This window comes from Ochotona princeps, chromosome 4, assembly GCF_030435755.1.
Source record: "Ochotona princeps isolate mOchPri1 chromosome 4, mOchPri1.hap1, whole genome shotgun sequence".
Classification (NCBI taxonomy): Eukaryota; Metazoa; Chordata; class Mammalia; order Lagomorpha; family Ochotonidae; genus Ochotona; species Ochotona princeps.
This window is the reverse complement of record NC_080835.1, coordinates 8,835,926-8,857,148: the sequence shown is the minus strand read 5'-3', so window position 1 is coordinate 8,857,148 and position 21,223 is coordinate 8,835,926. Positions and strand designations below refer to the sequence as shown.

The window sequence follows — 21,223 nt, the reverse complement described above, 5'->3', positions numbered from 1 at the left end:
CAGAGGGGCGGCCCAGCCTTCCCAAGTTGGCTGAGGGGCCTCCGAGTGAGGAGCTCATGTTCTCCAAACATCTTGCTTGCAGCAGATGGCAGCCACAACTGCCTTTCCCCCTGCAGTTCCGGTGCACTTTCCTTCTCTTTGCTCGCCCCCTGTTAACTTTAGTTTCTGCTTTTGGAGCCAGGGAGGCAGCGTGCGAGCCCCCCAGAGCTGTCCCTGATAGTGGGTGAAGCCTGCGCATGCAGCACATGAATAGGATCCCTCGCGCCCCGCCCACTGTGTCAGGGACATGCAGTTTTGCCCCAGTTCCCACATGCCGCCTCCAAGTCTCTCTGGCCAAATGTGCTGGCAGCGTGATCGGAGCGGTGCAAGGGAGCCGGGCCGGGGCCTTGTCTGACATTTCATGAGCAGCTGCTAGGCAGCAGGCACCGTGCTGGGTGCCAAGGACACGGAGCTGCAGAGCGCTGCCTTCCCTGCCCTCCAGCAGTGCCTGACCTAGGGGAAGCCAAAGCCATGGGGGCCCCTGCTCAGGTCTGCCATAGGGGCTTGACGGACCCTGGCAACTTCGTGGAGCAGGTGATGTTCAGGCTAATTCTCAGAACATGGAGAAGCTCCCTGGAGAGCACAGTTGGAGAAAGGTGCTGTGTGCCAAGAGAACAGCCTGCGCAAAGGCACGGAGGCAGAGGGAGTTCTACTTGCAAAGTGCCTGATCATCTGTGGCCAGCAGGGGCAGCAAGGCTGGGTCAGACAGGCCCCTGTCCCCTCTGACTGCTCGCAGAATGCAATCAGCCTGGAACCCAGGATGGGAGCCAGCAGCAGCACAGGCCTTTCTCAGAAAAACGGAGTTGGGGGCTGAAGGGAGCTACCTTGCCATGGCAGACAACTAGATCATCAAGGAGTCTGGTGTTGGCTCCATGTCCTGTGGAGGGTGAGAGGGTAGTGGGGCAAGCTTGCCCTGTGAGGGTATAGCTCCCACACTCCCAGTGTATCACCATTCAGCCTTCCTGAATGTTCTGTGTGGTGGGCATCACAGCCCCAAGGTCCCAAGACTTGGAGTTTCCCAGACAGGATGTGACCCAGCAGCGACCCCCGGTCCAGGTCAGCTTAGCCAGGGAGGCAGCCCCATTCAGAACCCAGCTGGGTTATTCATGGCACATTCCCAGCTGGGTTATTCATGGCAGAGAAACATGGGATTGGGGTGGTCCCTGAAACCCTACTCCAATGACTTGTGCCCTGTCCATCCTTCCCTGTCATCACAAGCAGGACGTTGGTGAAGGGGAGATCAAGTCATCCACCCTGGGGACCCTCCAAATGTGCGGGACCAAGTGCTGGCATGTGTACCTGCAGCTGCCATTGGGAGGGCCAGTGGAGTAGGGTCTTGTAGGGCTGTGGCCCAGCAGGGTGAGACCTCTTGTTTGCCTTTCACAGCACTGCACTTGTGCCCTGTACACATGCCTGTTTGCCCAAGGACTGGGAAGATGGGCAGGATGGGGCTGTGCCAGGGTGGCAGGAAGGTAGCTTCTGGGATCCTAGCTTTTCCCACAGGACTCACATGGCTGGTGAATGTGACGTTGTCCTAGTAGGGCCTGGCCTCGCCCGCGCAGAGCATGTGACCCCGCAGTGCCTGGGCCTGGCATGCCTGGCGTTCCAAGGCAACAGTGGCTGTGGCAGCTGGACTATCAGTAAAGGGGCACAAGAGAACCCCAGAACCTTTGTCACTGGAGCACTGGCCCTGAGATGTGGGGCTGAGGAGCAGTATCAATGGGGCTTTTGTATGGTGAGGGGCAGAGGCACACGCACATGGCCCTGGCCAGGAGGCCCACAAGGACACAGCTGCTCCCTTCTTTTCTGGGCTTCCTGGCACAGCCACAGCTGTGTGCAGGTCCCCACCTCTCCTCTGAGTAGCTGGAGAGCTTGCCCCCATTCCACCAGTCCCTTATGTGACCGTCCCTTCACCCCTCCTTTCAGATGAGTCAGCCCCAGGAACTCCAACTCCTGTGGCCTCCAGACCTGCAAGCCCTGCCCTCCAGTGCGTGATGGCTTCCGGCGTCTTCTCCCTGGGCCACCTGAGTTCATCACAGGTGGCTGCAGGAGGCCGAGGGACTGGGAAGGAGGAACAGGTTTGTCAGTGAGTGGCTGGAAGGGTCTGGCTTCATTGGGAAGACGGAGCCCCTTCTCTCCCACAGCTGGGAATGAGGAGGGTGAGCGAGCCAGGTGTCTCACTGCCTGCAGGGCAGCTTGTGGCCAGAGCAGCCCTGGTTCTGTGAAGACGGGAATCTCAGGGCATGGGGTCTTGGTGTCTCTGCCCTGTTTTTTTTTTCCCCTAATGGCCTTTAGGAAGCCTGCTGCCATGGGCCCGTGCCTCTCAGGATCTGCCATGCCAGCTGTGAAGATGAGCAGGCCGTGACCCAGAGACTGCCTGGTGGCCTCTGTGGGCGAAGAGCTCTGTGAACCCAGAGCAACTGGCAGAGAGGCTTCCCTCCCAGGTGAGCACAGCTGCCAGAGGGTGCCCAGTCACTCACTCGCTGCTTGGCCAGCTCCTGGGGAACCCTGGCATGTGCCAGAGGTATGGCCTGCCTAGGGAGGCTCCTGACCGTGCAGGCTAGGTGACCTCACGATACCTCTCAGCTGGAAAGCAAGACATGGAAACCACAGGGAGTGCTCATCTCCTGTAAAGTAAGCAGCCAAGCTTGCCAGGCCCCCTCTCCTGCTGCTTCAGGGAGAGTCAGAGGGCACCTGGCCCAGCGGAGCACAGCTCCCTCCATCCTGCCCTCATTCGCTCCTCCAGCTGCAGTGGCAACAATGTCTGCCATGTCCTGCTCACATGTGGCTCTACGCCAGCCCCGCCTTTCCTCACCCAGAGGGCGATGTGGCCAGCCAGTTGCCCTTGCAGTGCCCACTCAGCAGGTAGGGAAGTCCCATTTGTCCGGGAGTCAAGGCTCTGAGAGGTTGTGATGCGCCCATGCCTGTTCCGTGGTCTGGCCCAGTTTCCAGCCTGGCTCCCATGAGGCCGAGTCCCATGCATTTCCCTCTCTGCCCCTGCAGTCACCAGAAGTGCTAATAAATAAGCACATCAATACATAATTAATCCTATCCTACCTCCTTTCCCTCTGGCCCTTTCCCTTCAAGTCGTTGGGAGTGCTTCCCAGACGTGATCTCATGCATTCTGCAAAAGCCTCAGCAGGGCTGCTAGGAGGCTCTGAGCTGATGACCATGGAAGGGCTGGGTACCAGGGGCTCTCCAGGACCAGAAATCACACACACACACACACACACACACACACAGGCTGCTAGCCCTGTGTCTCAGGATTGGGAGACTCTAGGATACTCCTCCACCCCTATCTCCTCCATGCCTGGCAGGTGTCCACATGAGGAGGTGGGCCCCAGCATGGTCTAGAATAGGGTCTGCATCCAGCAGGTGTATGGATGGGGCTTTCCTTATTGCTGTCTTTGGAGGCCTCCATTACCACTCACTTGTTCTGACGTCTGTGGGAATTGACAGAGAGCAGATCAAGGTCAAGGAAGGCAGGTGGACCTACTGCCATGTCCGCTTGCGTGATTTCTTCGTCTCTGTCATGTGCATGGGGACCAAGCCTCAGTGATGGGTTAGATTTTGCCCTTAGCTCCAACGGGCTTCTAGTATGGTGAACCCTTACAACCTGGGCCACAGCATGCTAATTTCCAGCCCATGTGCATCCCAGAATGGTGACAGGGTCCGGGGAAAGCAGTACCACATCTTGGCATCTCCCCCAGGATCATTTCCCTGAGCCAGAGGCTGCAGGGCCTTAGAAAGGGGGAAAAGGAGGTGCTGGCATCATGGCATAGTGCATTAAGCCTCTACCTGTGGTGCCAGCATCTCAGATGGGCACTGGTTCGAGTCCCAGCAGCTCCACTTCTGATCCAGCTCCCTGTTACTGAGCCTGGAAAGGCAGGCAAAGGTAGCCCTAGTCCTTATGGCCCTGCATCCATGGGAGATTCAGAAGAAGTTTCAGGCTTCTGGCTTCAGACTGGCCCAACTCTGGCAGCAGTTGCTGCCATGTGGGCAGTGAACCAGCAGATAGAAGATTTCTGTCTCTCCTCTCTGTAATCTTGCCTTTAAAAAAAAGATTTATGTATTTTTATTGAAAAGTTAGATATACAGAGAGAAGAGACAAAGAACATGATCTTCCATCCAATGGTTCACTCCCCAAGTGACCGCACCAGCTGGAGCTGAGCCAATCCGAAGCCAAGAGCCCAGAGCTTGCTCCAGGTCTCCCACGTAGGTGCAGGGTTCCAAGGGTTTGGGCCATCCTGGACCGCTTTCCCAGGTCACAAACAGGGAGTTGGATGGGAAGCGGGGTCGCCAGGATTAGAACCGGCACCCATATGAGATCCCGGGGCATGCAGGACGAGGACTTTAGCCACTATGCTATCATGCCAGGCCCTATAATTCTGCCTATCAAATAAAAATAAAAAGAAATAACTGGAGTGGGAAAGATGACGAATGAGGTGGGAGAATCCCAGGGAAGTGGGTCACCTGGTCAACCCTGCATCTTCCAGGTGAAGCCCTGAGGCTCCAAGAAGGAAACCTGGCTCCCTGGGGCCTCCTGTCTCTTGCTTACAGCCAACCGTGGGCCTCAGAGCCCACCACTGGACCAGGACTCCAGGCCCCTGGCCTCATCCTGCACACTACCCCCCAGCACAGCACAAGCCACGTAGGGAGGTGGGAATGCTGAGATTGCCGTGGGAGGCAGAGGGGTGCTAGGCATGTCTGAGCCAGCTGCATGGGCAACAGGTTCTGTTTACGGTGTTGCCACATGCAGAGTACCCAAATCCCCTTCCCACCACAGTTGCTTCCCCAATCAAATGAAGATGCTGCATTTCCTCCCTGCCTAACCCACAGCATGGCCATTGGATACCAGGGAATCCTGTGCATGGCTGCTGCTATAAGAGGCAGCTCAGGAGCCAGGTCTGGAGCCTGGGCATGGGACAGCCTGGTGTGGAAAGAGCCAGGGACTAGGAGTCAGGGGCCCTGGGTCCTGGGCTCAGTTCTACACAAGCTGCTGCTGGTTCTCTTTGTGTGTCTCCTGGTGCCGTCCTCAGAACTGGTTCCTCCTCCCAAGCAGCAGGGGACTTGGTGAGCTCCTCTTGCCTGCCAGGCCTTTTACTGGCTGTGGGTTCCCTGCCTTGGGGAGCCATGCCCTGGTAAGGGCAGCCAAGTAGAAAGCAAGAGAGTATTGGACACTACTGCAAATCTAACAAGTTGTGGGACAGGGAAGAACCAGAGCTCCCCCAGGTTGGGCAGGTAAGAGACATCTAAGCTAGGAGCCGAGTGAGAAGAAGACCAGTCATGCAAAGATCTTGAGAGTACAGGTAGGGTGAGTTATGGCCAGGCAAGAGGAGATGGGAGGGCAAAGGGGTCAAGACAACATACACTTGGCCTGTTTAGGCCTGTGGGCCTGAGAGGGAGGTGAGCAGGAGGTATGGGAGGAGATGAAAGCAGGCCGGGGTCAGGCTCTGCAGGGCAGGCAACCAGCCTAAGAAGGAGGGTGTTGTGGTGAGCATTGTGGAAGGACTATGGTGAGTTAATGGATGGACAGATGGTTAGGAGGATGCATGGAGAGATGGAAGGAAGGGAAGATGGGTGGATGGGTAGGAGATGGATGGGAGAATGGACCGGCAGAGATATACATGGAATGAAGGAGGAAAAGCAGAGAGATGGGATGGAAGGGATGTTGGTTGGCTGGCTGGTTGGTTGGTTGACTTGAAGCATTCCCCTTCCTGGAGATCTCCACTTGCTTACAGTCAGGATTGAGCTGGACTGAGAGTTCTGGGGGACTGTGCTGGGTTCTGGGCAGGACAGCCAGCCCGGGGTCTCTTCTCTCCAAGTGTTCCTCCTGGGATGAGGTGTTCTGCCTGACCTGCTCCCTCTTCCTTGCCTGCTCATCAGTCTGGGCCACATACTTATGACCACTCGTGTTCCCCAGGCTCAGATCCAGCACCTGGCTTGTCCCCTGCCATTCAGGCTGTGATGGAGCTGCCCCTCTTCTTTCACTGGCTCCGCTCTGGCTTTTATCCGTTGCCACCTTCCATACCCCTGGTACTCAGTAGGGGCTCCTATTATTAGAAGGATGAGTGAAGGACGGTTGTGTGCCTGGATTTAATTTTAACCAAGATGCACCTGTGCTGTTTGCACTACCCAGGGCACACCTGCAGAGCAGTCTCCAGCCTTTTCTGCTCTCAGAGCCTGCCTATGACCCCTTTAGGGTTGTCACTCCATTTCCAGAGAGCAGGGAAACCAATCCTGGCCACCTGTGTGTGTTGGGACCTCAGCTGCCAGCTCTAGGGTCCGCTTCCCAAGATAGTCATGCCCTGGGGTTTGAGGCCTGAGCCTGCCCTGGATCTTCAGAGGTGCTCACTCGGGGGCATACGCATGAAGCTGTCGAGGGTTCATCTGGGCAGCTACTGCCTACTGTCATGGGGCCCCGTCAAAGTAGGGTGTGTCCCAGGTGGCACAATGAAAAAATTTTACAATGAATTTGTAAAACCAGGTCAACTCAGAAGTCATGGAGGAACTATGGGCTTGGGAAGGGGGGCGGTAGCTCCTAGGGGTCACCTGGCTCTGGGGCTTGCAGTCCTGGGCTCTGAAGAGAGCCTGAGGGAGGAGCCCACTACAGGCGCATGAGCAATAGTGGGGCTCAGGCCATCCAGTGTCTCAAGTGCCTTGTCTCTTCCGTCTCTTGGACTGGCCAGGGTTTTGCCCTCCAGGGACCCAGTAGGTTTGGGAAGGCAGTGGGGGAAAATTAAGCTTGTCTCCCTCCATATTGGATTTTCCCATTAATCCAATTAATCCTGTCCGTCTGTAGTCAGGCACGAACTCTCATGCCATGGCGGGCACTGTGGTCAGCCAGGCTCTGTTGGAAATGGACAAGCAGGAGGGGGGACGGGCTTCTAGGAAGCCTCACAAGCCCACGATTCTAGGTCACCTCCTGCAACATCTAGAGACAGGAGTGATATTTATAGCAGCCAGCGGCCACTGGGGGTGGAGAAGTTAGCACGGGCTGTGACGCAGGCTGACCCCCCAGATCCCCCAGCGCTCTCTGGCTCACTCCCTACCCCATCTTCACCCCAGAGCCTCCCTGGATAAGTGAGGAAGGTCTGGACTGCCGAGGAGCAGCCTTTGTCACATTGTCACCCTGAGTCCTGGAGGAGGTGAGGTGTCACTTGTGGCCCGGCAGGAGTCTCAGCCTCTGCCAGGCTCACCGAGACCTTGTCTGGCTGACAGCCCCAGGTGGGCATCCCATTAGCACTCAGCGCCTGCCCCCACTGCTCTTGCCACATAGGCTGCTGTCAGATCCTTTGTTGAATGAGCTGTCCCCGGAGTTCCCAGCAGCTGCACTGCCCTCCCTCCTGCCCCCAGGGGTCATGGAGAAGCCTGCCCTGGCCCATGGCTGCCAGCCCCTGGGCAGGCTGTGGTGAGGCCCTGCCCAACAGCTGTTACTTCCCTGCTGTGTCCTTGCTAAGTGGTGGCAGAGAGCCACTTAGCCTGCCTGAGTGGCAGTGTCTGCCTGTAGTCACCAGGGCTGTGTCAGGCACATGGCTGCCCCTTCTCCGCCTCCTGCCACACCCATAGAGCAAGCCTGGACACGGGACACAGAGGGAAGAGTGTGACAAGGCTGGGGCCCTGGTCTGCTGAAAGCCAGTCTTCAGGGTGGGTATGTGAAGCCAAACTCCAGAGTCAAGGCCAAGTGGGCAGTGCCTGTACCCGGCTGGCTTGCCCTCTTGCCCACCCCCAACCCGGGGCCCAGTGGGAAACCAGCTCAGGCATGGACTGGTGGGAGGCTGTGTCCCCTCCTTGGCTCTCCCCCATTTCTAGCCTCCCAGAGCCTCCTGGCCCATCCCCCACAAGCCAGGAGAGGAGCAGCAGTTTAGGAACTGTTTAGGAAGCTGTAGTGTGATGGAAAAGGCATGGCTGATGCCCCAGAAACTTTGTGGAAAAGTGGGCCACCATTGACCTGAGCTGTCTCAAGCAGATCCGCCAGGGTGGGGGCTGGGCCAGCTGGGGACAGGTGCAGAGAAGACCGCCAAGGCCCCACTGGTGGGGGGCGGGCTCCTGAAGCGAGGAGGGTTGAGCAGGCTGGAACAGAGATGGGAGTGGGGAACGTGTGCCGGGCTGGACGAAGCCAGAAGCTCATGGGGGAGTGGGCTTCACAGCCATGAATGGGGGTTTCACTTTAAGGACACAGAGGGGCTGTCAGGTGCTTTGTGCTGAGGCAACTGCTCCCATGAAAACTGTGCACATAGCTGATGCCACCAAGTCCCCTTCTGTGCCTGAGGCTGTCCCCAGCACTTCTCCACTTCTGCTTTACTGGCCCACCCTGAAGAAAGCACTGCCTTCATCATCATTGTCATCATCATCATCCTTACTAACCCCCATCTTACAGACAAGGACAGTAGTTGTACCATGAAGGTCACGGCTGAGTGGATGCCACAGTGCACAAAGACACTGGGACCAGAGCCAAATCCAGCTCTGTCGCCCGTCCTGCAGCAGAGGGCCTCCCCAGCCCCTTTGCCTTGTTGGAGGCCCTGTGTCATGTGTGCCTGGGGCCATCGTTGTCACCCTCCCCCCAGGGGTGGGGTGGGGGGAAGGTCAGAGGACCAAAGAGTCGCTCATGGTCGCTAGTGCCTGAGCTCCTGAATCAGTGCCCCTGCTTTCCCTCTCCTAGAGCCCCCAGGGAGAGGGTGGTCCGACACACTCAGGCACCCAGGGAAAGCCCCACAGTGCTCTCTACAAGCTAGGGCCTGAATGGACCCCGAAGGTGACATGGCCTTTTGGGGTGCAGATCTGGGACTTGTACAGAGCAGCAGTGGGGAGCAGAGACTGCATATACTGGAACCTTACCTACTAGGAGCATCCCCTATGCCGGGTTCTCTGTGGGGCCCGGAAGCCCACTTGGCAGGGCATGGAGTTGGCTCCATTGCATGCAGTGAGAGGACTGGCCCCGACCGAATGCTGCTGTGGCCGCTGGCTCTGTGCCCCGTGGAATAGGGGCTGGTGGTCCTTCCCTGGTGCACGCTGGAGCTGTGCAGCCCTCCCCCTCACCCCCAGTGGGACCAAGCTTGGGTTACGCAGTCATTCGATCCTGGTCTGTGTCCCCGATGCCCTGGGAATGGTCGAAGTGAAACCCAATAGCCTGAGCAGTGGCCTGTGCCCCAGAAGACCGTGCCACCCAGAGAGGGGCCTTGCGGGCCAGACCTTGAGCAGCATGTGCCCAAGGACCAGCCCCCAGCCCAAGGAGGTGCCTGCCACAGGACCTGGCAGCCCCAGGTATGCTGGGCACAAGGGCGGGGGCTCCTGGCGGGGAGGTGTTGAGCTCCTCATGCCCATTTATCATCTCACTGACAGCCTCATTAGGGGCCCTAATGAAGAGGAAGGCGCTAATTCCTCTCCCAGGTGTTGCCAGCCCCCAGTGAGCCGGCTCTGTGCTTGCTCTCAAGGAAACTCTGAGCGGCAGAGTCCCTGGAGAGAGAGAGAGGCCCTCCGGGGCTGGATAGACTGCTTGGGTGGAGCCCCTCATGCATCTTAGATCCAGGGAGGGTCTACAGGGTGGAGTGCCCTGAGGCTCAAGGCACAAGTCAGCATTCATCCCAGTGTTCTGGAACCCTGAGGCCCACATTGTCCTGTGGTTAATGTTGCCCATCCCACTGGTTTAGGGGTGAAAAGCAATGCCCAAGAAGGCTCGTATGGCCAAAGTAGGGGTTCCTCCAAGAGGCCTCCATTCCTGGCTGAAAAGGGGGGAGCCATAAAAGGTGGGCATAAGCGTGGGTCAGCCAGGCAGAGTAGGGGTGAAGAGAGTGGGGCTTTTCTGTCTGGGAGGCTAGACTTGGCTGCAGGGGCTTGACCCGTGAAGAAAGGGGGAGAGCAGGCTGCTGCCTTGTGGGAGCCAAGTGCTGGGACTCAAGGGTGATGTCATTCATGTCGCCCTGCAAGGTGAAGGCCTTCGTTGTTCCATTTCACAGATGTGGACGCTGGAGCTCAGAGCTGATGGTCTCAGCAGCGAGATGCCAAACGGTCCAGGGCTGACCCTCTGCAGGGCTGGAGTTGGGTCGTGAGGGCCATGCTTCTCCAGACCTCTGCAGTTCCCAGGGGACAGTGGAAGGGGTTTTAGAAGACTCTAGGAGTGTGGAGAAAGAACCTGCACTGGGATGCATGTCTGGGGGCCGCCCACCTCTGCCATTCTCCACAGTCGACCAGTAGCACCCAGTGCGGAGAGAAACTGATCTGAGCCACCCATCCCATCCCAGGCACTGGCACAGCTGGCGCATTGGGTTAGTCTGGGCCATCTGTGGTCACTGGTCTGTCCTGGTTTCTGGCGAATGAAAGAGCTCAGAAACACGAGCTGGCCTGGACAGACTGGGGGCTGCTTCAACTGTGGAGAAAAGTCTGGGAGCCAAGACTGAGGGAAACCTGGCGTCACCCCAGCCCTGGCCAGTTCCAGGGCCCAGCCTGGCGACCAGGGAATGGTCCCACCACCCTCTGGGGTCCTCCCTCCTTGCCCCTCCCCTCTGTCCTAACAGCCAGCAACCCTGCTAGAACAACCGGCGGGAAACTAGAAGCCTCTCTTGGTTCCCAGGGAGTCGGCTGGTGGCCATGGCAGGGCCATTGGCAGATAGCAAATTCCACTCTTGTAGAAGTATGGAGAATAATTAGCGTGAGAAACCAGAGGCTCAGCGGTGCTGATAAACGGAGCCCTGGTGAGGGCTTGGGGTGGGGCATGAGCCTGGGCTTTGCACCAGGAGCCTGGTTCTACCACTAATCAACTCAGTGACATTGATGAGTTCCTTACCCTGGCAGCCTCAGTTTTCTCATCCATAAAATGGGAATAAGAAGAATGTCTGCTTCATAGCCTTATGAAAATGGTGGCATTCAAGGGGGTGGGTTTGCTTCAGTGTCCAGCATATAGTAAGTGTTGTCTAATTTTTAGAAACACAAACACGCAGTTGAGTAAACATAGGAACTATTTCCAGTCTGGCCCTGGGTGGCCAGAAGTAGCCAGGTTGCTCCTTTCCGTCCCCTGGCCTGACTCCATGCCTAACTCCCAGACTGGGTCTTTTGTGGGCAGGAGTCTCTGGCCAGAAAATACCTTGATACTGTAGCCAGAATGTAGCACTTGCCCATTGGGTGATGGGACTGTGGTGAGGACCACTGAGTGGCTGGTGCGTAGTGAGGGTGTGGGAGGTACAGGCAAGGCAGAGGGGACAAGTGGCCGTGGTGTCCCCATCCTGCCCCTGGCTGCCCCAGCTCACACTGAAACCCTGCCCCAGCCCTGGGCAGGCCCAGCTCTGCCTTCTGCTGTGGCACAGCTGTCATGTGAAAAGCAACAGCTTTCAGGCCCCTCGCTTGTGTGGCACACACCCGGGCACAGGCTGGTGGCACATGTGGCCCCCAGCCCACAGAGCTCTGTTTCCTTCCTCCCTCATGTGCCTTCAGAGGCCAGCCTCCCCCCTGCTGCAGAGCTGGGAATGACCAGGGGCCCTCGGGGTCAAGCAGGCCCCTGGGGAGCCAGCAGCCGGGCTTCCAGAGGCTGCTCGGAGCTGTGTCCTGGTCGCCGCCGGCTGCTGGGCGAATCATTTCGCCTTTGAGCTACACACGTGATGATGCTCAGCATGGCCAACCATGTGTTCTCTGTCCCGTGGAACTCCCTCGGCTTAGTTCTCCCCCTCTGGACAACGGGAACAACACAGTTTCATGTACTGCTGCAGTTGAGTCTGGAGCCAGGAGGGGAACTGAATGGTGTCCAGGCTTTGGCCTTCTCTAAGGTAAGGAAGTCACCCTGAGGGCAGTCAGAGGCCAGTTCATGGGCATGGTGGCAGCTGTTCAGTTGACTCCCTCTGCAGGAAGGGCAGCGGCGAGTGGAGGTTAAGGTGTGGGCTCTGGACTGGCTGCTTCTGCTGTCTGGGAGTGTCAGGAGCTGCTTCTCCTGGGGTGGCTTGGCAGAGGCCCCTCCTGCAGGTGCACTGGGCTCTTCCTCCCCCTCCATCCCCACCCTGGGAAGTTACTTGCAGTGATCCTGCCTCCGCCTGCATCCCCTCCCTCTGCCCTCTCGGTAAGGCCACATGGCCTGACCAGCACACAGCGGTTAAGCAGTGACTGCAGCCACAGTCATGCAGATGCCAGGTGAAGGGCCAACATTCAGCTAAACCCTGCATGTGGACTGCTCTCCAGTCTGGTTAGACAAGACCTCTGGGGGAGCCTATCCTGAGGGGGTGGAGCCTCTGCTCTGGGCAGCCTGCAGGGGTGTGGGCGGGGGGACTGGTCTCACTGTCCCCCTTCTCCTCTGCACATACCCAGAGCAGCCTCAGAGCCAGCAGACACACCCAGAATAGAGCAGACCGAGAGGGCAGAGCCGGTGGCCTGCGCAAATCCCAAGAGCCCTGAGCTCCCTGCTCAGGACAGCAAGGCTGAGAACAGCCCTTCCAGCCCAGCCAGTTCCCCTCTTGCTTTGGCCGCCAGGAAGCAACTGTGAGGGCCACAATGACTCACACATGTGCAACTGGTTCATTCCCCCACCTTCTCTTTTGATTTGCTGGGGACCGTGAGTTTCTGTCCTGCCCTTGGGGTAGGACTGGGCCCCATCTCCAGCCTCAGCAAGGAGGGGCAGAATGGGCATCTAGGAATGCTGCCTAGGGCCTGTGAGCCTCCTGTCCTTATCCACACCTGCTACAGAAGTGCTGGGGACCCCACCTGCCTACAGGCACACAAGCCACCTTCTCTGGCTGTCGGAAACAGCCAGCGGCTGACAGATCCATGCAGGCTTATCTCCAGCCAGGAAGTTCCTGTGGATTTGCCGGAGTCTGTGAGGGCTCTGTGCATGAAGAAGGCTCTGGCTCCCTGGATGACACTCTGTGGACAGCACTGTCCCTGGGGAGTTAGAGAAGGGTGTGGGGCTCGTGTAGGGACCCTGGGAGCTGCTTTCCTAACCCATAGAGGGGACTGGCTTGAGACCCCTTCTAACTATCTCTGTATGACAGCATTGCTGAGGTCACATGGGGGGTCCCAGAGGCATTGGCAGGTGTGAGCTTTGGCTGGTGGCACAAGCGATCTGTGGTGCTTGCCTCTTGCCCTGCAGAAGGCCTCCAGGCACAAGCTGAACCTGCATCTCCGCGCTCTGCCATGGATGGAGCAGTCTGTACCTGCTGAGCGCGAGCTGGGAGGCAGGTGCCAGGCTCAGGGCAGGGCTCCTGACACCCTCGTGGGAACTCTTCCTGTCCCTGAAAGTAGACAGAGGTCAGGTGACTTTTTCCCAGTTCCAAAGCGACACAGCCAGACCTCAAAGCAAGTCTGTTGGAGACACGGCTCTTCACGGCCCCCCTGCGCTCTCTGTGGAATGAATGACTTTTGTCACCCGTGTCCCCTCTGTGAGGACTGAAAGTGATGAGTCCAGGACCTGGGACTTCAGAGGTGCTCAGCTCTAGGCAGACATATCCCTGTGGCTCCCAACTGACTGCCATCCCCTCTTTCATGTGCAGTCCCCCAGTCCCAGCCTGGCTCTGGGCCTGAGGCCACCTCTGGCCAGGAAGATCTCATGAGCTGGAGGTGGCATTGGACAGTCCTCCCACATACGCTGGTGGGCGCTCTGGTACCTTGACTATGGCAGGCAGGTAAGGGGGCCTCTGTTCCCATAATTCAGCTCCCTCCTCCCTCCCACCACCTTGGGGGAAGTTCCACTGCTAAGCCCTGTCCCCCAAAGCTTGGCCCTGCTGTGGACCCACTTTAGGATGAAGGTGGGGCAAGTTATGTGGTCAGGGCTTAAAGTCGCGCTGTAGCCCTCGCTGGTCCACAGAGCCAACATGGGCGCCAGAGCGCCTCCCAGGACCCATGCCCTTTCACAAGTCACATAAGACAAGTGCTCAGAGGTCACCAGGCTGAGCTGACCCAGCTGACTCCTTGACTTCAGGACCTGTGCAAAACCCTCCCAGCCATCTTGCAGATGAATGCGTGGAAGCCACAGGCAGCTCAGGGAGTGGCAGTGTCTCCCTAGAGGGAGCCTCACCAAGGCCTGAGGAGGAGAGGGAGCTTCCACCTGAGCCCTTGGAACGGGTCAGGTGTGCTGGGTGGGCTGGGTAGCTGCACAGGTGGATGGAAAGGTAGCTTGGGGTGGGGTGGAGGGTAGAAACCCCACTCTGTGGCTCCCACTGGAAGGGCATGAAGATAACCATGGCAAGGCTTTAACCCCCGAGGCCTCTCAGGAGACCTGGGACAGGGTTCAGTTAAGTGTCTTGGGCAGTGTGGCCAGGGCTACATGGCGACGTGCATTGGATTGTTCCCCGAGAGGAGAGGGTATGGTGGGTGAGGACCATTCTAGGAGAGCTTCAGACAGGAAGTGACTTTAGGTTGGCCTAGAACAACAAGCAGGACTTTACTCGGCAGAGGAAGTGTAGTAACCATAGCCCAGGCACCACCAGTGAGGTGTCTAGGGAGCAAGTTTTGAGGGATGGGAGTGTTGGAAGTGCAGGTGGGCTGTGTGATAAGAGGCTGAAGGGGATTCCGAGCCAGAAGGGAGCAGCCTGCCAAAGGCCAGCTGCGAGCTGGAATCCTTCTGCCCTGAGCCCCAGAGGGTTGGGGCATGTCTGGCTCTTAGAGGAAGAAGGGAATGAGAGAGGGTGAGGCACAGGCCTAAGAATGCACAGGCTAGTGGTGACAGAGCCCTTCTCATCCTACCCTGCAAGCCCCAGGGAGCCAGGGAAGGTGTGTAAAGTAGGGGGCAGATGTACATTTAAAAGTACACACACACAAACACATACAGAGTTTTGCATTTTTAGAAAGAGGAACTCCCAGAATTAGTACTTAACCCGGAGGCCTGAATCACCAGCAGGGAAATTGGGCCATGTGGGTGAGGAAGGAAGAGGCCCCCTAAGGCCCTTGCATCATTCCATCCATGTGAGGAGCTCCTAATCTGGGGACCCATGCTTCCCTGCTGGAGGGTGTGTCAGCCCCATCTCCGCATGGCCTGGGATAGGAGGGGAGGCCGTGCCCACCCCCCGACACTGGAGCTGCTGAGGGCACTGACTGCCGGAGGGGAGGAGACCAAGAGGGGCTGCTTTGTGGCAGCCCAGCCCGGGAAGAAGCCTCTGCCCTCCACTTCTCTAACCCCAGACATTTCCTCCAGATGAACTCACATCCCCAGCAGGCCAGCGAACAGGCCCTCATTGTGATGGGCTGGGGTCCTGAGAGAAAGGGTGCCTTTCAGGCCCCTAAAAATAGCAGCCCTGAGATTTATGAATCTGTAGCCAGAGAGTGGCCTGGCCCCTCCTTCCAAGCCCCATGCAGCCAGACCCTGCCACCCACACCCAAGACCATGCATGACCTGCTGGTGACCCACTGGAGGGTCCACCAGCCCTGAATGGTGGGAAGGGGGAGCGAAGGAGAGCCAGCAGGGGGTTCTCATGCACCCGCTCTGGCCACAGTGGGCTCTGGCATTTGTCCAGCAGGTCTTCCTTCGTGGAGGCCTCACCAGGACTTAAGACACGAGGGTAATCCCATTCTACAGTTGAGAAAACTGAGGCATACCAGGGAGGTGCTCAGTAGGCAGCCTGCCTCCTAAGCCTGGGCTCCTTGCCACTGTGCCTAGAGGTGCTTACAGTGGGTGCCAGCCACCCCCACACTCCCAGGCACAAGCTGTGGTCCTCACCTGGCGTGGCCACTCAGGGCTTAGGTGGGAACTGGTACTGAGCTGGGGTAGGGGTTGCCCTGGCCACCTTGCCCTCTGCAGGGCCCTTCTCCCTGCCTGAGGGCTGGTACGTGACTCCAAGGTTGCTGGGGTGAGCACAAGTGTTGCTGATTCCAGATGCTCTACCAGGTGAAAGCTGGGGTGAGCAGAGTGTTAACCCCCCCCACCAACCACCCTCCCCCAGCCATCCATGGGATCTACCTGGTCATAAGATGTCCTAAGCTGCTGGCAGCGCGGGACAGGTGGCAGATCCCACGGAGGCAGCCCCTATCCCTCCATCTCCTCCCCAGCCCGGCGTGGCTGGGGCAGAGCCTAGAGTTACACTGCACCTGCTAGGAGGCCGCGTGCCCTGCGGGACCCCTCCCACTTCACTGTCTCTTTGAGAAGGGGCTCCTAACTCCCCCCGGCAAGCCCCACCCCCCCAGCCTCCTCAGTAAGCCACGTGGGTGGCCACCTGCCGACAGCCCTGTTTTGTCCCCTCCCAGCCCTGTATTTCCTTTCTGTGTAGGTGCCAGATGCTGCCCTGCCAAAGCCCCCGTCCCCGGCAACCCCACCACCAAGGCTCCCTGGCTTTCCATCCTCCTGGATTCCCAGAATCCGGGCTCCGACTCCTCCTCAGAGAGAGAGGGGGATGATGTCACTTCCTGAGGGTGGGGGAAGGAGTAGGCACGACCCCGCAGCCAGCCCGCCAGCCCGCCCTGCCGGCCGCCGCTCACCCGCCTGCGGCAGGAGCAGCCCTGGCGGGGCTGGATGGAGTGGCTGCACGGGGGCCAGGGACAAGGAGACAGGACGGGCTGGACATGCTGGCCGGCCCCCCGACCCCACGCCCCCCAGCCCCGGCCGCCCCGAGGACAGTGCCTGCTGGCCGGGGAAGATTTGGTCGCTTCCTGCTGGTCTCTGCGGACCCACGGGGAGAGGAAGACCTGCCGCTCGCCCCTGGACCAGGTGCCATGCAAGCCTCTGCCCGCCCAGGGACGGCTGCCCAGCAGCAGGGGTCATCCCACAGGGTTCAGCATGAGGACTGCCCCAGAGCCCCTCCTGGGTGTCCCAGAAACCCCTGCCCACGCTGCCCTGGGATGGGGGAGTCTCCCTGGGTGCCCCTTTCTGAACCAGAGCATGGCTAGTTTGATTACAACTACTTGAGAGTTGGGAACCAATGGAGCAGGGTAGGCTGCTTGGGGCAGGGTAGGCTGTCCTGGTGAACTCACCCACTGCCCTGCCAGCCGGGCGAGTGACACAAGGCTCCCCTAGGCACACTGTTGTCCCTGGGTTCCACCATATCCTCTCCCAAGAGGCAAGGGTGTGGCTGGGAGTTCTGTCCGAAGGGAGCCAGACCAAGTCAGAGAGCTCACATGCAGGTAATGGACCTCCGCTCTGCAGGCACTTTCTGAGCAGCTGTGCCTGATTTGAGGTTCCAGCCACACCCGTCCCGAGTGGGTTTATCCTGCTGGGCTTTGTGCAGAGGGGTGGCTCTGTCTTACTTAGTCTGGGAAGCCCCCACCTCATTCCAAAGGACTGTTGCACTGTGCCAGGTCTCCTTGTAGAAAAGCAGTTAAGGGGGCTGGGGGGCAGGGCTTCCACTGATCCCACATAGGAAGAAGGAAGGGGTGAGCCCAGGACTTTGATGGAGCTGGGCAGTTACTGTGTGGTGACCCAGACCGTGTCAGTCTGGGAGTCCAGGAGAGACTTGGGGGTAAGGCTGGAGCCAGACTTGCACGGTCAAGGTCCTTTGTGCTGGTTTGGGCAGGAGGCGGCTGCTTGTCCGGGGCTGAGTTAGTATTTGCAGTGACCTGGGGATCCCTGGGCCTGGACTTGGGACTTGTGGTGGTCAGTGTCATAGACGCCTGTGCTACTGGTCACCTCTGGGACTGGGATGCTGGAGACCCCCTGCAACTCCAGGACCTGTGCTTCCTTCCAGGAGGTGAGCGCCAGGCCCGCTGAGCCTCCCCGAGCTGCCAGCCATGCCCGGGATCGTGGTGTTCCGGCGGCGCTGGTCTGTGGGCAGCGATGACCTCGTCTTGCCAGCCATCTTCCTCTTCCTCCTTCACACCACCTGGTGAGCCGTCTGGGGGGGTTGGGGCAGGGATGGGAGTGCTGCCTGGCAGGCCTGAGGTTGGGGAGAAAGTCCTGGAAGGAACCTTTGCAGCCGTTGGTTCCCCCTGCCTGGGTGTCATCCTGACCCAATTCCCAAGAGGAAGTGTCCAAAACATCACATCCCTTAGGGCACCACCCAGAGAACCCCCTGGCCGGCTCTGCGCCTGTCCCTGGTGCTGCTGGAGATGCTGCACAGCTGGGTTCTCAGGCACCCCAGCCCAGCCCTGAGCACATCTTCCTGGGGGGTGGGATCTGGTACCAGTGGACAGCGGTCTTGGGGGCAGGCGCACCTGCCAGGCTCGGCCTCACTGGCTGGTGTGCCCACAGGTTTGTGATCCTGTCCGTGGTGCTCTTCGGCCTGGTCTACAACCCGCACGAGGCCTGCTCCCTGAACCTGGTGGACCACGGCCGCGGCTACCTGGGCATCCTGCTGAGCTGCATGATCGCCGAGATGGCCATCATCTGGCTGAGCATGCGTGGGGGCATCCTCTACACAGAGCCACGCGACTCCATGCAGTACGTGCTCTACGTGCGCCTGGGTAAGGGCCGCCCGCCTCGGGTGGGGGGCTGCTCCGGACCCCAACCTGCACGCTCCTCCTGCACTCACCGTCTCCCTGCATAGCTGCCAGTGACGGGTTTGTGCCGTTAGATGGGCACGTGCCTGCAGTGGGTACAGCAGGGAGCTGAGATTGGGGTTGACATCTTGAATGAAAGGCAGGCAGACTGTGGCTTTATAAATAAAGTTTTTTTTGTTGTTGTTAAAGATTTATTTTATTTTTATTACAGAGTCAGATATACAGAGAGGAGGAGAGACAGAGAGGAAGATCTTCCGTCCGATGATTCACTCCCCAAGTAGCCACAACGGGCCGGTGCTGTGCCGATCCAAAGCCAGGAGCCAGGAACTTCTTCTAGGTCTCCCACGTGGGTGCAGGGTCCCAAGGCCTTGGGCCGTCCTTGACTGCTTTCCCAGGCCACAAACGAGGAGCTGGATGGGAAGTGGAGGTGCTGGGATTAGAACCGGCGCTCATATGGGATCCTGCCATTCAAGGCGAGGACTTTAGCTGCTAGGCCACGGCGCCAGGCCCTATAAAGTTTTTTTTTTTTTCCTATTAAGTTTTATTGGAATACATCCATTAATGTATGTATAAAGACACCGCAGGAAGTTCATGGAAAATGGATTTAAGATCTTTATTTTGGTGCAAGAAAGAAAATCCGTGCATAGTTGTTTTTTCCATTGTATGCATTTTCTAAGAACTTTTAAGACTCCATGTTGTACATGGCTTTCAAAAAATTTATTCATTCATTTTTAAAGATTGATTGATTTATTTGAAAAGTAGAATAACAGAGAGATTGGGAGAGAGAATTTGCCTTCTGGTTCACTCCCCAAATGGCTGCAGTGGGCGGTGCAGGGTCAGGCTGAAGCCAGGAGCCAGGAGCTGCTTCTGGGTCTCCCATGTGAGTGGCTAGGGCCCAAGCACTTAGGCCATCCTCTACTGCCTTACCAGGTGCATTAACGGGGAGCTGGATCAGAAGTGGAGTAGCTGGTACTGGAACTGGCACTCACATAGGATATCAGCATCTTAACCCACTTTGCCACAGAGCCAGCCCCCCTGAAATTTCTGAGCAAAAAGAAATGTATGTTTTGGTTCCCATGAGCTTTCTGAGGTTCTCTCTCATTGTCTCTGGCTGCTGTGGCATGGCAACCAGCACAGCTGAACTGCTGCTCCCAAGGCCACAGTACTGGCTGGCTGTCCAGGGCTTGCTCTCGGCCTCCTCCAGTCTGCCAGTTGGCCCCTGTTCTGAATCTCCCAGTCCAGCTGCCCCTCCCTTCTGGGGAAGCCTCCTGCAGGGCCAGCCTGAGCCCCTCCTCCCCACCTTTCCTTGGGACCACGCTTGTTGCTGTGTGCTGGGCTGGCCCCGGCCCTGGTCAGCTCACAGGGAGCAGCAAGCCATCTCCAGCCTGGATTCCTAGAAAGGAACCTGGGGCCCGGCGGACTGATTGTCTGTCTCAGGGTCACACAGCTGGGGCGTGCACATCGAGCTGGGCTCTGGCTCTTGGGTGCTTAGCTGCCCACAGAGCCACGGATTCTAGGTGTGCTTCTCTTAGCCCACCCCAGAGAAATCAGGGCACTCACCCAAAACATGTGAGACTCAGGGTCCATGCGTGACATCCTGGGGTCCCAAAGTACCCCAGCTACTCAGGGAGATGCCACTTCACCTACCCACTGGCTGTCCCAGCCACCTGTTCAGGGAGACGCCAGGGACAAGAGAGTTCACAGGGGACAGACAGGGGCTAGCAGGTGGGAGGGATAACGGAACAGGCAGGGGCAGAGGTGGGGCCTGCAGGAGGAGGGACTGGGCCAGGTGGTAGGGCCCTTCGCTCTCAGCAGACGGCGGCCTTCCTTCAGCCAGCGCCTGCTCTCCTCGCAGCCATCCTGGTGATCGAGTTCATCTACGCCATCGTGGGCATCGTCTGGCTCACGCAGTACTACACCTCCTGCAACGACCTCACCGCCAAGAATGTCACACTTGGTATGTTGGGTATGACTAGCTGGGGGCGGCGGGAGTGGGGAAGCGGCACTGGCAGAGAGGAGGGGGTCCGGCACTATCAGGGGGCACTGGCAGGGCAGGAGTGGGCTGCTTCCTCCCCATCCCCTGGGGGCCTCTGGCCTGGTGTGGGCCGTGGCAGCGGCTGGGCCTCCTCTGTAACCTCTCGGAAGCCCACACAGCTGCCTGCTCTGAGGGCAGGCTTCAGGGTCATGGCTGCCCCAGAGTTGGGCAGTGGGTGGCTGGAAGGCATGGTTTCTGAGCCTCACTCAGGAGGCCTGGTGGCAGTTGGGAGTAACCCCTTTCTTCCGGCCCCTGAGCCCAGGAGGTGACCCCAGCACTCGTGTGTGCATCTGTCACCCTCCCCCACAACCAGGGATGGTCGTGTGCAACTGGGTGGTCATCCTGAGTGTGTGCATCACCGTCCTCTGTGTCTTCGACCCCACGGGCCGCACCTTCGTGAAGCTCAGAGCCACCAAGAGGAGACAGCGCAACTTGCGGACCTACAACCTGCGGTCAGTCAGCCGGGTGGGCGGCCAGGCCAGGTGCAGGGCTCTGCTGATGGTGGGTGGAAGCAGGTTCCTGCTCACTATGGGGCTCCCCGTTGCTCCCCAGCTACGCATCAGCTTCATGGAGCCATGCCTCAGTCTCCTTGTCTCTGAAGTGGGCATACTACCAGCTCCTGCCTGCTGATGTGAGCATGAGACTTCAAGGAGATGCAGTCTGACATTGTCGCAACAGTGGCCATGATAATGCAGGAGACAGCCACAAACCGAGCAAGGCACTGCATGCAGCAAGTTACAACAACTCCAAGAGAAAGCTGCTACCGTCTGCCCTGCGATGCAGATGGGGAAACCAGGCAGAGAGAGGTCGTGG

At 58.5% G+C, this 21,223-nt stretch overlaps 1 protein-coding gene across 4 annotated transcripts in view; it reads left to right on the top strand.

Moving 5' to 3' along the window:
* Window positions 1-21,223, top strand: part of DAGLA (diacylglycerol lipase alpha) — a 56,691-nt gene that overhangs the window by 16,560 nt on the left and 18,908 nt on the right. Inside the window, exons 2-7 of one of the 4 annotated variants that reach the window (XM_058662946.1) lie at window positions 1,966-2,117; window positions 2,335-2,483; window positions 17,625-17,762; window positions 18,128-18,339; window positions 20,231-20,332; window positions 20,724-20,862. In XM_058662946.1, the coding sequence (XP_058518929.1) occupies window positions 17,668-17,762; window positions 18,128-18,339; window positions 20,231-20,332; window positions 20,724-20,862 (548 nt within the window). In that variant the 5' untranslated portion in view covers window positions 1,966-2,117; window positions 2,335-2,483; window positions 17,625-17,667. Of the gene's footprint in view, window positions 1-1,965; window positions 2,118-2,207; window positions 2,484-16,212; window positions 16,652-17,624; window positions 17,763-18,127; window positions 18,340-20,230; window positions 20,333-20,723; window positions 20,863-21,223 lie in introns of those variants that run through there. The other 3 variants (XM_058662947.1, XM_058662948.1, XM_004599321.3) reach the window with 3 other exon arrangements.